Consider the following 16,375-nt stretch of genomic DNA (forward strand, 5'->3'; position numbering starts at 1 on the left):
ACAATTTTTGATCCGAATATACCATCTTTTTAGAACATCCTGTATGTGCGATTTTTTTAAAACAACGTTGTAATTTCCATTGCCAATTAAATTTTGCTCAAGAAATATTTCGCAATATCATACAAATTGCAAAACGAATGGTTCATAATTAGAAGGAAACTACAGTGGCGTCTGGAGTAATGGCGGCCTCCCGCGCTTTAAGGAAATAACTGGAGTTATTAGCTAATTACTTCAAAGAAAATTAGTTTTGTAGGTATTTGTTGACGCGTAAGGTTGTACACACCTGTGTAACAAAGAATATACAGTTGTTTTCATTTCGGCCTTCATTAGTGTGTGTATTATTTTCATACACTAGTGAATGTAGTGTACATAGAATATACATACAACACAAAAGTCTTTTTGATAAAAACGGTTTTATAAATTAACTTATTTGTTCTTCATTTAAAATAAAATTAATATTGTAAAAATTATTTTAGTGAAGATAAAACGATTAATGTTTCGGCATATAAAAGTTTATAGGCGTTTTTAAATTTTTAATTTGTTTAGCTATTTTTCTGGCTGATTATTAATCTATATAGATTTCAAGTTTATTTATTTTTACTTTATTTATTTATTAAACAATATACAAGAACACATTACATCAGTTCACAGCGGTCACTGCACTAGGCTCCCGGCCCGTATCGCAGTAGACCAAATAAGAATTAACAATATGCATACATTTTCATTAGGCGACCAAAGCCGGTTCACATCTTCGTTATTATTAATGGTAAAAAATATAAATAATTAATTTATTAATATTAATTTCGCATTTGATTTTTTTGGGCGTAATTTTAAATATCTAATAAGTTACTTCAAAATTACCTAAAGTGGGTAGTGAATTAATAATATAAACATAATAAAAACGTACATTTTTCGTGTCCTTAATTAAATATGTTGAAAAAAATATACGGAAGACGCAACGAATAGGTAATCTATACTAATATAAGTAGATAAGGCTGAAGGTTTTGTTTTAACGCTCCAAGGAACAACTGCCAGAATTAGAAAAACTCTTTCATTAATGTGAAGGAACTTTACACCTCGCCTACTTAAAAAAGGAGGTTCTCAATTCCGCGGTTTTTTTTATGTAACTATCATTTATTAAGTGAATTCGATTTTTTTTTAATCGGTTCAGTAATTTGATTTTAAACAACCGTCGTGCTAGTAAACAAAATTGCTAATTTTGCTTTCCTGTGATTTCTTCATTGTTATTTTTGCGTTGAGTTTATAGCATAGAACTAGATTTTAAAATAAAACTAATTTGCGGATCCGGCCCGATTAAAATAAGACCAGAAAATATTTTTTCTTCTTTTAATTTGTAACATTCACGTAAGAAATCGTTATAGAATCAGATTTTACGCAGCCCTAGTCTAAAGTAATAAATAAACCACTACATGCTTTAATGTTCCTACGACATGATCAGCATGACTCGTGCGTAAAGGTGATATCTGACGGAAGCATCACAGTGGATTTAGATATGTACTCCGCTCTCCGTCCAATCTTAAGCCACGAGATGTCACGATAAACATAGCAGATGTAGCGGTGAACGTTTATATTTTGTCTGCAAGGGTTGTGCAAGAGCTCCCTAGAACTGAATTCTAGTTACACCCATGAGAAACATCTAATTTCATATATTTTATAGTATTAGCATTTTTGTTAGCCGGTAAATTAAGCATTATGGTATAAAGATATAAACAAATATTGCCGTGTCGAGTACTCGTTATTTTATTAAACTCTAGCTATTGCTTGCTGCTTCATCCGCGTGAATAAGTTGCCGGGGAATAGCACTGAGGAGAGATATAAGTTCCTATTAGTAAAATAATCAAAAATTTGTTAGTAATCTTTTGCTTGCTGCTTTATCCGCGTGAATAAGGTTTTCCGGAATAAAACTCGGGAGAAATGTAAGTTTCTATTCTTGAAGATTACCACGAATTCCTGAGATTACCACGTTTAAACAAAGAAAATCTTCAGCTTTTATATATTAGTATAGATGAAAACACATTGAATTAAGTTTGTTGTATAGCTAATTGAATCGATATCCTGCACGATATCGTAGTATACTGACGTGTTTTACACATAATGTCAATAAGGAAACTAATAATGTTAATTTGCGGCTGATCGAAATAATGGTGTATGCATACAATGAAACAGTAGTCTATCGCGTATGGTGGTAATTTGGCTGGACGTATTTTGATGCAGGTCATGTTATGTTAATAATGATTGAGATAACTCATCATTAGTGTTGATTAATTAAAATATATCTCTATGTGTGTGCGCAAAATTTGTGATATTCTTATCTTATCTTCTCTATTGAAATTCGGATGTTTTTTAATTTCGATAGCCTTGCGAATCATCCTAGACAGGAATCGGTGTTCTTCGGCAAGGATTTGTGGCTTGTCTAGTCGCAGATAATGATTGGAGCCTCCGTCAGAGTGTTCAGCGACTGCAGAATAAAGGCGTTGCTAATTCTTATTTCAAGCCTTAAGTTATCGACTCGAGTACATTCACGCCGCGGTAGTTGCGGGTGTGGCAGGTAATAAACCATTAATGAGGTGTGGAGACAGCCGCGCCTTAGTTCTATTGCTGTTGCCCTAATCAAGTTATTGATTCGCCGAGACAATGGAGTGCAGGGTTGATAACCTTAACATTCTTTTGGGAAATAAAACTGCACGTATTGAGAAGTCTAGGGAGGGCTGGGTACATGTGACACTCAGACACTTTAAGCCAAACGATTTATACCCTGTTACTAAATGGTTTCAGGAAGTGACCCCATCAATATTTATGGCGGTACGTACCTATATTTTATGCTACTCTATGACACTCTGAAGTGCGATACCGCTGACACGTTGTTAAGTAACAGTCAGCATCTTAATATTTGGATATTAATACTATCTCAAATGATATCTTAAGTCATAGCATTTGACAGCTAAGTTTAATGAAACCGCGCCGATTCGGCTGATAGCAGGCGCTTAAATCACAACTCAAGTGTTATAATTTATTAAATAGTTTGATACCTTCAATGTCTAAAGATCTTACACAGAGGTGAGATAAGTTTATTAAAACTCTCATTATAAATCAGGGAGTGATTAGTGTCTTCTACACGATTAGACTAGCACTAAATCTTAATTTTGCCGACATTTTTATATAGGAAATAATAAGTATATGAGATGGATATTTAATGATTTCTTATGTTTACGCGAATGTTAGACATGAGTAAAACAATTTTGAGGATTTTATCGCGGATTTTATATCATTATTTTCTCCCGACTTTACGAAGACTTTGCAGCGTTTGTGGTCCGCTCTGTGACCACGAAGGCTGCAAAGCAAAATAGTTTTATTTTAAGATGAATATTTGTTAGAACTGTTAGCTTAAAAAATTATATCCAATATTAAAGCATAATATTATTATTTAAAAATATTACTATGTTCATTCTAATGTGTATTTTAAGTAAAGCGTGCCAAAAGTTCACCATACATGTCTATACCTATTGCAGGGATAACGAACTCTATTACGCGTGCCAAATGTTTGCAATCCTAAATACACTACAGCGTGGATACAGACAAGAAATATAAAGTACAAAGGAATTGTTTTTAGTTCAGTAAAGCTAAGGTAAATAAAACATTCTGCCATGCATTTGTGTAATAGTAAACGTTGTTTGAAAAAAGATAAAAGTTGTTAGAGCTAACTTCAGACAGAACAAAAAAATGATACGCTATGGTCCAGTGGTCGATGCTTTTGAACGAAATGTTATGGCTTTGATGTCAGATTCTTAATTCCTAGTTTCTGTTCTGAAGGGTTGGGTCCAAATAATAGGACCCAAAACACAATATTTTAATATGGGATGAGGATTTATGATTAAGGATTATTTCAGTTAGCTTTTTCTTATCGCTATATTCGATAGATAATAGTTTTGTTCCGAAGACTTTCTTCGGAACAAAACTATTATCAACATTTCTCCGACACACAGTAAAAAAATACAGTTTAGGTTTTCGAACATGGGAACAACGATACGATCTTATGAACTTTTATTTCGAAATCATGCTTTTTATTTACTAGCAATGTGCATGAATGACGCATCCCTAATTATTTTTCTGTCGTACAAAACATATTGTATTAAACACAGGAACCTTCCCCTTGAATCACTCCGTCTATTCGTGAAAACTGTATTAAAATCCGTCGGGTAGATTTTAAATTTATCGTGTTTATAGAGACAAACGCGGTGGAGGGCTTTGTGTTATAGTTAGCTAGCTTTTGTCCGCGGCATCGCACGCGTGAAAGGAGCTTTTCCTGGGATAAAATGGCCTACATCCTTCCCAGAGTCTTAAGGCGATACCTCAAGGTCCATTTTCATACATTTTGTTTCGTTAAAATTTCGTCATATTAAATTTTAAAGGCCGAAATATCCATGATTATTAATTATTTTTACGTTTTTCTTTCAACTGCGAGAACTAATCACTAACTAGACGTGAATTTAAATTCTTTACTTGCCAATACTTGTTTAGTTACCCAGATTAAAGCCGAAACAAAATGTATGAAAATGGACCTTGAGGTATCGCCTTAAACTATATCCATACCAAGTTTATTCGAAATCCGTACGATAGTTTATGAGTTTATCGCGATCAGGCAGACCGACGAGACGGGAGACTATTTTTATATACGTAATAAGTTATACAAACATAACTGGCAAGATATGTAAAAGTAACGTCCTAAACTGTATAGTTTCGCCGTATTCAGTAATAAAAACGATTCTTACCGTCCTGCGGCAGTTTAAAAAGATTTACGACGCAATGCTTCAACTCTATGGGAGCCTAAACATGGGAGAGCTTATAAAGCAAATGACGTCATGTGTGACGTAATAGGCTCGTAGGGAAGGGCATCTGTCTTGAAAGAACTACGGTTACTATAGTCCTTTCATGGACAATTAATATTTCCAACTCCTCACTATTTGATTAATTTTGTTGCGGGATAATGACATATTAGTTTTCCCTGAGACTCGCCGAGCTTCACTGCTCGGTGTCATAAAATGCATGCCACTGCTGATCTTGGTTTACGGGAGTTGTAGGAGTGAAGGCGAGAAAGTCTCTCTATAAGTAGTTCTTTTAATAGAAGTTATAAATAGTAAATCCTCATACACGATATCATGGCTGGCAACTGCAAATGACTGTTCTAACATCATTGCGCTTTACATGCCAGGTTTCAGTCCTGGATCTGTAAAGAAGCCGTGTAGGCCGCGGCCTATAGGAGGCAGCCTCTTAGGGGTGGCAGTTTTCAGAGGACGCTCACTCGAATTAATTAATCATTCATTTATTTACCTTAGTGCCTTCCATAATAGAAACAAATGGAAAATCAATAAGTATTTTAGAAACCTACATACATACATAAACATGGGGCGTCGGAAATAAAGTGGCCTACACTCATAAAAAATATAAATCCGGCATTGCCAGGCTTGGTACTGGATGTCAGTCTTCAAGACTTTAATGGTAGAGGTTCGTAATTATAACACAGTAAGTTCCTTTTTCCATTCCGATACGGAGTGCCAAAGAGAATTATAATAAATGGCAGAAGAAATCCTAACTAACTTATACTTTTCATCATATAGGATTTTAGTCTATTTGTATTAGGACATAATGTTTATTACTTAGCTAGAATTTATTAATAGTAAATCAGTTTGCCGTTGCCTTCAAAATCTATATTAATGAGGTATCTCTACTGGTTATCATATTGGATGCAGATTTGAATGTGCAAAGCAGGGCTTTGATCTGTAATCCAAAATTTCGTTTTTTTTTTATAGTCCATCAAAACCAATATGACAACGCTAAGTATCTCTTAGTAAGAAATATTATCTATAGGTATTTGTAACAATAAAACAAGTAGTATTTAAAACCTACGTGATAAAGTTCAAAATGTATTTAAATCAGTCCAACAATCGTCCTTGTCCGCGACATATAAAGGCCAAGGAAGTTACCCATTGGTCCGTAAAAACAACTGACATACCATTGTCGATTGATTTACATGTTGTGAGGAAAAAAACCGGATGACTATAGCATAATGAGATTGACATTTGTCACACAGGCCCGAAATCAGAAAATGTGTCGGGGGTTCTTTTGACAATGATTTTGGCACGTGTTTTGTGATATGCAGTTTTGATTGTGGCTGATGATTTCATTCCTGTTTCCTACTGTTAATGATAAGTAACGCGAGAATCATATATTTAATAACTCGAGCGAGTCTGACTGCGCGTAAGAAAAATTAAAAAAAAAAATACATTATTGTATTCAAGTAACGAATTGTGATTTCATTTTAATATCACTATAAATAGTGTGTTATTTGCTATTTATAATAAACATCTTGGGGGAGTATGACGCGCCCAAACCGATCACATTATCATTTATTACCCAGATAACCTTTACATCGCGTCGGAGGAATTATTCCATAACAATTGTGTTCGTGTGGTGTGTTACTAACAGAGTGATAACAGTGCCTTAACATGTATAGCTTCGATAAAGACCTGTGGCATGTGAGGAGACCTTCGGAGCCGCAGGATTCACCGGTTGAGACTGAACGTAAATATATTATATTTTTAAATTGGGTAGGCAACGGCTTGGCTGTGCGTCTGGCTTTGCTTTAGTCTGGCCGGCGGATGCTTGCCATCAGGCGGACTGCTAGCTCATAATAAAAAACATACAGATTAGAAATTGGAACGTTAGGTGAATTTTTTAGATATATATTGATATTGTTTAGTTAATTCGTAATTTTTTATGTGTTTTATATGTTGAAGAAAATTAGTAACTTTACTATAATTCAACAAAAAGGCCATAATTTCAGTCATGTCACGATTTTGAATTAAGTATATGTAGTTGGATTAAGAGTTTTAACTTTTTTCCTTTATGTCATAGTGTAGTTGTATTCTTACGGTTTAAAAAAATAGGAAGGAAGTTTTCGTTAGATCTGTGATGACCCTAATTGAAAATCGATTATGCAAGTTTGAATAACTTGTAAAGAATGCAGCGCGACAAAAGATGTTTATTAATAGACTGACATTTTAAATGATTTGTTTACGTTGTATTTGATTGTAACAATGCATGTTGTGTTATAATGGTTATTGTATAACAGATGTTACAGAAAGGTCAATTATTATATACATGTGTGTCGTTTTTATGATATACTACGTCTCAGTTAAGTACGACCACAATGATTTTTAAATTGGTTCATAGATTTATATGGTCCTTACAATGAACTTGAAACCTCTGCAGTTTTCAATTACTTTGAGAAACGGAAGTATTTATAAAATATTCAATATTAAGTTAAATTCACCCGCAGAAACCTAACAAATAAGATTCACAACAATTGATGTTGGAAATGATTGCTTAGTTTTCTTTATTTCTTTACTTTGTAAGTTACTTTTTTAAATTTTTATATAATATATCTTAAAAATATCAATGCATATAAAAATTAATTAATAAAATTCATTCTTGATTTTATAATTGTCACTAAGAATTACCGAGACGTCTTAGTTGCATCTATATTGAAATGCTAGCCTATTTATTAGGCGTATGTCGAAATTAGTTTGACAGCTCTTAAATATAATATAATTTTCAGCATAATACCTACCAGCGCGCATCAGTCAAACCGATTTATAAACTGTTATTGGTTGCAGTAAGTGCTCCCGCATCCGTCGATTTCACGGATGTGGCCGCGTAAACACCAAAATGATGTATCATTTTAATAGTTTGTAGGTACGGCCTTGGTTTAATATTACAGACAGCATTTTGGCTCCAACGAATATTTAAGAACCATATTTTTTTATCTTCCAAAAATTACCCCACTCGGATTTTTTTAGTACACCCCTGTCAATTATGGAGTGATTCAGGTGTTCCAATTTTAAAATGGATTTATATTTTTTAAATAAATTTTGTATTACCTAAGATGTTTTTATTACAATTTTTGTAAAACGTCATTGTGTATTGTTTACCATTTTTTGTTTCAATTAACTTAGTAATATGAAAAATTTATTACCTTTTGCTCTACGCTCCAACTTGGCTCCGTGCAAATCTTTTCCCGAAATGAAACCTCCACAGGGGCCAGACAAAGAACCAGGACAAAAAGTAAAATATACTACTTCCAACGTATAATGTTCGTACTAAAACCTATTTAATTAGTTGGTGAAAAGACAAAGTACACATATGTATTTACTTGTCTTATGTTCTATCATTACTATTGAATATAATGCTTGTAGAATGTTTTGATTTTAGTTAGAAGTAAACGCAAAGGATGCTGAGCAGATTTAAATGAAAATTGGGACATACATAGACAATATCATTATTACCGATTAACATATTGTAGGCATTTTATCCCAAAAAGAATACAGTGACATTTCCATACAGGGAAAGGTTGACGATGCGGGTGCAGCTGCGAGTAAAACCTATGTATATAATACTAAGTATAAATTCTTAAAAACATTTATAACTACTGATTATACGATATTTTGAACCATGAGGTAATGTAGTGAGATCACAGTCAACATCCAAAGTACTTGAGTTCTAAGACAATACGTGTTCGACACTTCACCACTAATTTGTACAGTTAACTGTGAGTTAACGAATATTATTTGTATAAACACAAAATATTTACCCGTCCTTCAAATTCCTTTACATATATAACTATCTCGCTTCACCTTTTCATAACAAATATTTTAAAAATAATTATGTTTTAAAATATAAATATTTCTAAGCTTACAATTTTAATCGTTACAATGGAATTTCATATTTAAATGAAATGCTTTATTATAATGGAATGTGGTATGTTTGTTGCAGGAAGCGAGAGCCCCACCAGCGCAGTGGGTGCTGAGACGCCTCGGGAGCTGCCCAACGAGCTGTCTGCGCCTTACGAGGTGCCACAGTTCCCCATAGAACAGATAGAGAAGAAGCTTCTCATACAAAGACAGCTTAATGTCAAGTTAGTATAGTTTTACATTTATAGCATATTCAGCAAAGGTAAAAACGAATTCATGTCTTTATCCCCGAAGGGGTGAGCAGAGATGTAACCAGGGCACCCATTTTTTGCGATTATCTCTCTTGCACATAAGCGGCTAGAGGATCGTCATACCATTTCAGACTTCGGGCTGATACTGAGCAGAAAAACATAATATCGCTTTGTTTGGTACCTTAGTCCGGTGGTGACCCTGCGCATGCTTAACAACTACGCTACCAGGGCAGTCGTTAATCAAATGTTATTTTTTTTAATTATTTATATAAAAACATAGGTTAATATTTGTTCGCTTTATTTTTTCTTTCCTTGATAATAAAAAAGGTTTTTTTTTATAATTGTGCAAATGTTTTATATATTTGAATAACATAGTTAATCTGTGGTTTCAACCAGAAGTTGCGGAGGGGGGACGTGTTAATAAGTAGTTTTGTTAGACTAGTGTACCGGCTAGATGCCGAAGGAACGGCTTATAAGGAGATAAGGATAACAGCAGCGCCGAAGAATCCATATAGCTCGATTTCTGTCGGCTTCCGTGACTCATGTGAAATATAATTATCATTGGAACGATTTATTCATTCATTCATATCAGTAGTACTTATATATTGTGTCGGATTCCCTTTCGAAAAACCTTACGCTGCGCCATATAACAGCCTAGGAAACAGTTGCAGTACGCCCATACCACTGAGATTAGAATTATTCAACAGAATTTAACCCTATCCTCGCAAATCTGAAACCCTATTCGAAAATTGTGCCTGCAGTCACGCCACAGGTCGTGTGTCGTAATCTGGTTAGTCGTGACGTGTGCGGCCAGTAATTCGATTTGCGCGGCCCTGAACTGCGGGCCCTGGCGAGTGGGGGACTTGATCACACTTCAAATTGCTAGATATTTACTCTACCTTAGTGAGTTATTAATCAGTGTTAGGTTCTTTGTCATTTTACCTAAATTAGGCTGTGATAGAGCGGTTTTCTGTAGTAAAAGAATTATTAAATCTAATTTGAAATTGCAGATATAAGCTTAGCAAATGTTAGGTCTTCAAAAAATTTTGTATAATGAACTTCCTTACATCTTGGCCGACAGTTATTATACTCGACTTCCGTTGACGGTATTATGAACGTGGGTTATGTCATTGGGTGTTTTATAATTATGGAATTTTATTCTCGACTGCCTCGCTATAGACTACCTCGGTGGCGTACTTGTGTTAGTGTACGACTGCAGTGCTAAGGTCTCGGGTTTGAATCGAGAAAAGTGATGTACGGCTTTTGCACCACTTGATCCTCTGCTTACTCCTTCGAAGACAAAAAGTGCGAGTGAATGCGGAATTTTTATAATATGAATAAATGTTTTGTATAGTATTGAATTATTATAAAGTTTGCTAACAGATACGTATCCTCTCTTATAATATTGATTTTTTTGCAATTGCAATGCAGTCCAAATTAAATGTTGGTCATTTGGACTGTATTGGAATTATTAAGTGCAACAGTAGCCGTTTGCCGTGGCTCGATAAAAACATTTCAATCCACCTTTTTGTTGATGTAAGTAACCTTTAAAACAGAATCGTATGTGTTGGCGACCTACTGTGGGAAGGCAGAGTATTTCTAGACCTTCGCCACTTAGTGACCGCGCTACACTCAGTAGGTAACAAAACTAAGAGCGCGCCGATTTCTACAAGAAAGTGACACGACACTTCTTTTTACTATTATGCTGTATTTTCTTTTTTTATTCGGGCATGGCAAAGGTAAGTGGTGTGAGGTCGAATAGAATGTCGTCTGACGAGAGATGATTACTCCTTGGTTGACACAATTATGTCGGCCTTTTGGAATGGGATATACACAGCCAGATCCTGGAACGCGACACACATACGTGGACCACTATAGCGAGTTTTAACACCTTGTGTATAATAGTCGCTATCCAGGCAGATAAAAAATATATTCTACCACCAGCTAATTTGAAACCAACTTACCTTTAACGTAAGGCATGCTCCGGCTTCGTTTGTCCTCATTTCTTTATGTACTTAAGTTAGTACCAGCCCTTTCCATTTCGAAGTTGAATCACTTCTATAAACAAAAAAAGGCTATATTAATATACGCTATCTCTGATATTGTCAATGCTAACAAAGTAATCAATATGGTGCAGTAGTCTCAATAAAAGTCGGCAAAACTGTTACGTCATAAACCATTAAATAAGACTCGATATTATTAACGTGGGGTAATTGGATCAACCTTGACGCGACAGTAACCCTTACAGCGGGGGATGCTCGACGACGTCCATTAGTCGTATGATTGCATTTCCTTGTGCTCACTTGGCTGTACGCGGTTGTCTGTGCCTGCATGACAGAGTCTGAATTAAAAAAAACATGTGTCCAGTTTTAAGTGACTTGCCAGTAATTTTGTTTTGAATTTCGAACGTGTTAAATTTAAGGTTTGATTGGTGGGGTGTTTAATTTTTTTTTAAACGGTTTATGTTTGCGGTATAACAAATACTTTCTAGATATTTAATGTGCATAATAATTTCTTATCAATTTAATTGTGATTTAAACCGTAGTTGAACCAAACTATGCGTTTGCGCCTAGAGTGTTGCTGTAAAAGTTACAGTAGGGAATAAGTTGCCCTGAAAATGTTTGGCAGTAAAATTGATTGCCAAAGATGGACTTCTTCACGGAATTTGTGGTATTTAAAGTTTTGTTATATATGGAATTCATTAAGATATTGATAGAATTGTGTGTATAATTAATAAGAACAGTCTTAATCATTGATATCCATTAGCAAAAAAAGAATGGTACTAAAAACTGAAACAAGAGTAATTTTACAAAATCTGCATGAATACAATTTTTCACGCAACGGAATTAGCCTTTTAGAAATTGGATAAATATTATCTATCGACTATGGCCTCTATCGATTAATAAAAAATATAAATAAAAGCCTTTGATTATATTGTTATATGTATATCACTACATATTATAAAATAGGATAACAAAAGCACTAACAATAATTTGTGGTATTTTTTTGCAATACGACACAAAAAATGCCAAAAACTTGGATGGTGGGGCTCGTTAGGAACCGCGCTTTCTTTATTCACACCACCTTATAAATTAAATCAGTTAAGAGTTCGACCATTCCACAAGCTTATTCTATTTATTTAGTTTTTTCCAAGTACCTATGTTAGGTTTAAAATAAAACACGTCGCCGTGTTCCCGCCCACACTCTTCGTTATCGTCCACTTCAAAACGCGACTTGTATTACCCATTCAAGATAATAGTAGTTTCTGCGAAGATTTTATTTATCATAGTCATGTGTGTAGAGATCGTTTTGGTAATATGCAAGGAAAGATGTGTGCTTATACTTCGTGTATTCATTATAATACACATTAAAATATGTATCAAAAATAGTCTAATGGAAAATTAACAAAGAAATGACTGGCCGGAATGTTTGATCTCTTTGCTTATACTATTAACGTGAAAAAGAAAAGAATGTGAAGATCCCGTCATTCCATTTTTAAATATCCTTTGAAGATTACGTTTCAATAATTTTGAATTAACGGCTACAGGAAACTTAAAAAAATGATAAAAATGAAGTGAATTTCTATTTTTTTTTCGTATGAATTGAACCTCACCATTCCGCAATTGAGTAAGCTGCTACCACGCCAAAATTACGACCGTCCAAAGTAAACAAAATATAATTGATGAGTTTGAACAAAAGTCGGTCGAATGCGCAACATCAAATATTGGGTTAAGTTGCTAATTCATTCGTAATTAATGTACATTACAAATAGACAAATTCGTCATTTTACATTGGAAACGAAAGCCTTGTATGTTCTTTGTAGTTCAGTGGGCGACATTTAGGATCGATGATTCTATACTTTATTTTTGTTTACTCATATATTGTCATTTTTTACGTTTACGTTTCCAGAATTATGTTACTGGCTCAAATATTACAATAACTTAAAAAAATACTAACAGTAGTACGTACCAGCAAATATGAGCTGTACCTGCCTATGCATTGTTTGGATATATCGTTTTTTTTTTCTTTCAGATCTCGGTATGGTACTTACAATCAGGTTTAGTGTAGGTTCTTTGTCGTGCCAGGATAAATAAAAGTTCAGATCACGTCGTCACTGTTCTGCGGTCTTTCATTAGTCTGACCACTAAAGTTTTTTTATAACAATTGTGATGCTAAGTTAGGTACTGAAGTTCTTTGTGTTCGAATTTTCAAATTCGTCATTTTCTCCCCGAGCTACAAAAGCAAAGGAATTTAATTTTTTACAGCCATTGACGTAATTTTGTTTAAATGTTTTTAAAAAAGTAGTTAACTACCCTAAAGCGTTTGTAGGTATGGAAAATATTCTGACTTTTCTCTGTCACGGCTAAAATTTTAATTACTTACTTTCAAATGTTTGTTACATTTTTTTTTTACATGTCATAACATCTATAAACAAGATGTATACAATTTTCACTTAAAAACAATTTATTTAGATTTCTGCCTATCAATGTATTTTGTCATGCAGGGCGGCAGAATGCGCGCAGTCAGTGCGTTCATACGCAGGGAGCGAGGCGGGTGGCGCGGGAGCAGTGTTCGACGAGGCGGCGCGCCTGCGGCTGCCTGATGAAGACGAGCCTGATGTGGTGCTGCCGCACTTCCAGCGCGTGGCCATCAGCGGCGAGGACACTTCTGGGGTACGTGTTTGATTTATTATATTACTAGCTTCCGCTCGCAGCTTCGCCCGCGTGGATTTCGGACTTCAAAAATGGAGCCGGTCGCGAACGTTCGAGAATGTTCGTTTTACGAAGCTACTCGCTAGCCTCTAGGTGCCAAGCAAGCCGCTTGCGTGTGCGTTCGCGACCTTATATATTTACAAAAATAATCCTTATAGCATGATTCAGTATTCACGCATGATGGCTTATTATTAGCGTATTTCATGTATAACTTTGGTGTTTCTATACCGATTTCTATGATTCTTTTTATGGAATATTTAATAATGTTAACTTTTTTAATTAGGGATGACTGAGAGTGTTATAAACGTAAGATTAGACAAATATAATGAGAAAGCTTCGAACTGCTAAGCTATCGGGAGTTACACGTGTTATTGTGAGTCAACCATAAAAGATATACATATGCTGTCGTGAGATATTTTTACATAATTTTAAGGAGAACATTTCCGTCATACATGATTTCTGTGTAGCTTTAACCATTAAGGTTGCACACGCGACGGAAGCTTAAAAAATGGAGTAACTTCTCCCGTTTTCCCAACATATCCCTTCACTGCTCTGCTCCTATTAATTGTAGCGTGATGAAAAGTATACTATAACCTGCTCCGGAGTATGAAAAATAATTGTACCAAGTTTCGTTAAAATCCGTCGAGTAGTTTTTGTTTCTATAACGGTTATACAGACAGACAGACAGACAAAAAATTTACTAATTGCATTTTTGGCATCAGTATCGATCCCTAATCACCCCCTGATAGTTATTTTGGAAATATATTTCATGTACAGAATTGACCTGTCTACAGTTTTATTATAAGTATAGAAGAAGATAGATAGATAACGGTTATACAGACAGACAGACAGACAGACAAAAAATTTACTAATTGCATTTTTGGCATCAGTATCGATCCCTAATCACCCCCTGATAGTTATTTTGGAAATATATTTCATGTACAGAATTGACCTCTCTACAGTTTTATTATAAGTATAGATAGGCCTTTACAAAGCCGTAAAAAAACATGTGTCATACTTACTGTCATCGATTGGCCTTGCTAGTCCAGCTTGGAATTGACTCACGTATAGACTAGACGTCCTAATAGAGCGATCCCTGCAGTAAGTTTCAAAAACATTTCTATATGTATTTTAAACAATAATAAAAAAACGTTTAATCCACCCAATTTAATGATGCTTCGAGCCGGATAGCGTAAAAAGAATTGCCATTAATGTTAAGTTTACGCTCTCAACTTCTACAACTCGTTATTTATATTTTTGTAACCCGTTCCTAGGTGCCCCTGGAAGACCTGCAGCAAGCGTCCTCGTACCTGGTGCAGGCGCTGGAAATGCGCAAGCGGTACATGGAGATGTCGCACCAGAGCTTCTCGACGATCACGGCGCGGTTTGTGCGAAGCATGGACGCGGACGCCGCCGCCAATCACACGCCACCCGTCAAATACGCCAAGAGTCATATTGCAGGTGACTATATTTATTATTAATTACCACCAGACTTAACAAAAAAAAATAGTTATCAAAAGTTACTTAGATTGAAGGGCAGTTATAACGTCGAACTAAAAGATTTGAATTTTTAAATAACTTTGAGATATTCTATGTATACGGTGTAGTGTAAGATGGACTAAGAAGCCGCTCCAGGTATATCCCGACTTGGGAACCAAACCTTAAACCTTTCTGGCTATGATCAAAGGCGTTCGACCATAGCCTTTACTATCCAACTTCTTCCTCAGATCACATAGTCCATCCACCGTTCAAAGACAAGGACCCGTGGGAGTGTCCGATGCCGGAGCCGAAGGGCTACACGATCCGGCTGGAGCGCGGCGTGTTCACCCTGTACAAGCAGGGGGAGGCGGGGGAGGAGCCGCTCAACTACCCCTGCATCACGCTTGCGCAGTACATACAGGACAAGAACACTATGTGCAACATGATCGCTGACGGACCGCTGTAAGTGGATCTTACTCATATGTTAAAAGTTGGAAAGTTTTTTTTTCTTTTTTTAGAATTTAACGTAGAAATCAGTTTGGATGACATTTAGTAGAGTAGATTAGAGATAGACAGTACAGTAACTTACATTTAATGGACAAGTATACACCCTGTATATTTTATAAAATTATATGCACGCTTTTAAATACTACACGATATGCATGAACTAAAACTTTTTTTGGGCACTGTAAAGTGACTCCGCTGCACCTGATAGTAAACGGACTGGGGTACAAATAGACCATTGAATAACGAGAGATGATTACCGCTCGCCAGTCGACACAATTACGCCGGCTTGTTTAAGACCGGATATACACAGACTGATGCGGGAACGCGACGAGCCGCTATGGCGGGTTTTACAACTTGTATGATGGTCACTATCCGGGCGAATACAAAACGTATCCCACCAATATTGTGGCCATAATGCACTTCTCAATGCCGTGCACGCTCATCACACAGGGACCTTATTCTCTATGCCACACGTTACTTTGATAGTGCGTTACAAGCACGTAACGCAACGCGTCACGTTTAGGACTATAGAATTTGGCATACAGAATACCATTCCAAGCATATTTCACGAAGATAACATGACACGGCCGCGTTACGCGTTTACGCTGTCATACAGAATAAGGGCCCAGTTCTGCATATATTTTATAACAAACCTTGT

General features: G+C 35.6%; 1 protein-coding gene across 13 annotated transcripts in view; it reads left to right on the forward strand.

Moving 5' to 3' along the window:
* Positions 1-16,375, forward strand: part of LOC115449855 (AMP deaminase 2) — a 48,466-nt gene that overhangs the window by 19,031 nt on the left and 13,060 nt on the right. For 7 of the 13 annotated variants that reach the window (XM_030177749.1, XM_030177814.2, XM_030177809.1 and 4 more), the window contains 4 exons: positions 8,851-8,992; positions 13,524-13,692; positions 15,006-15,192; positions 15,459-15,672. In XM_030177749.1, the coding sequence (XP_030033609.1) occupies positions 8,851-8,992; positions 13,524-13,692; positions 15,006-15,192; positions 15,459-15,672 (712 nt within the window). Of the gene's footprint in view, positions 1-6,436; positions 6,601-8,850; positions 8,993-11,533; positions 11,690-13,523; positions 13,693-15,005; positions 15,193-15,458; positions 15,673-16,375 lie in introns of those variants that run through there. The other 6 variants (XM_030177779.2, XM_030177758.2, XM_030177770.2 and 3 more) reach the window with 2 other exon arrangements.

Source organism: Manduca sexta, chromosome 13 (assembly GCF_014839805.1).
Source record: "Manduca sexta isolate Smith_Timp_Sample1 chromosome 13, JHU_Msex_v1.0, whole genome shotgun sequence".
NCBI lineage: Eukaryota > Metazoa > Arthropoda > Insecta > Lepidoptera > Sphingidae > Manduca > Manduca sexta.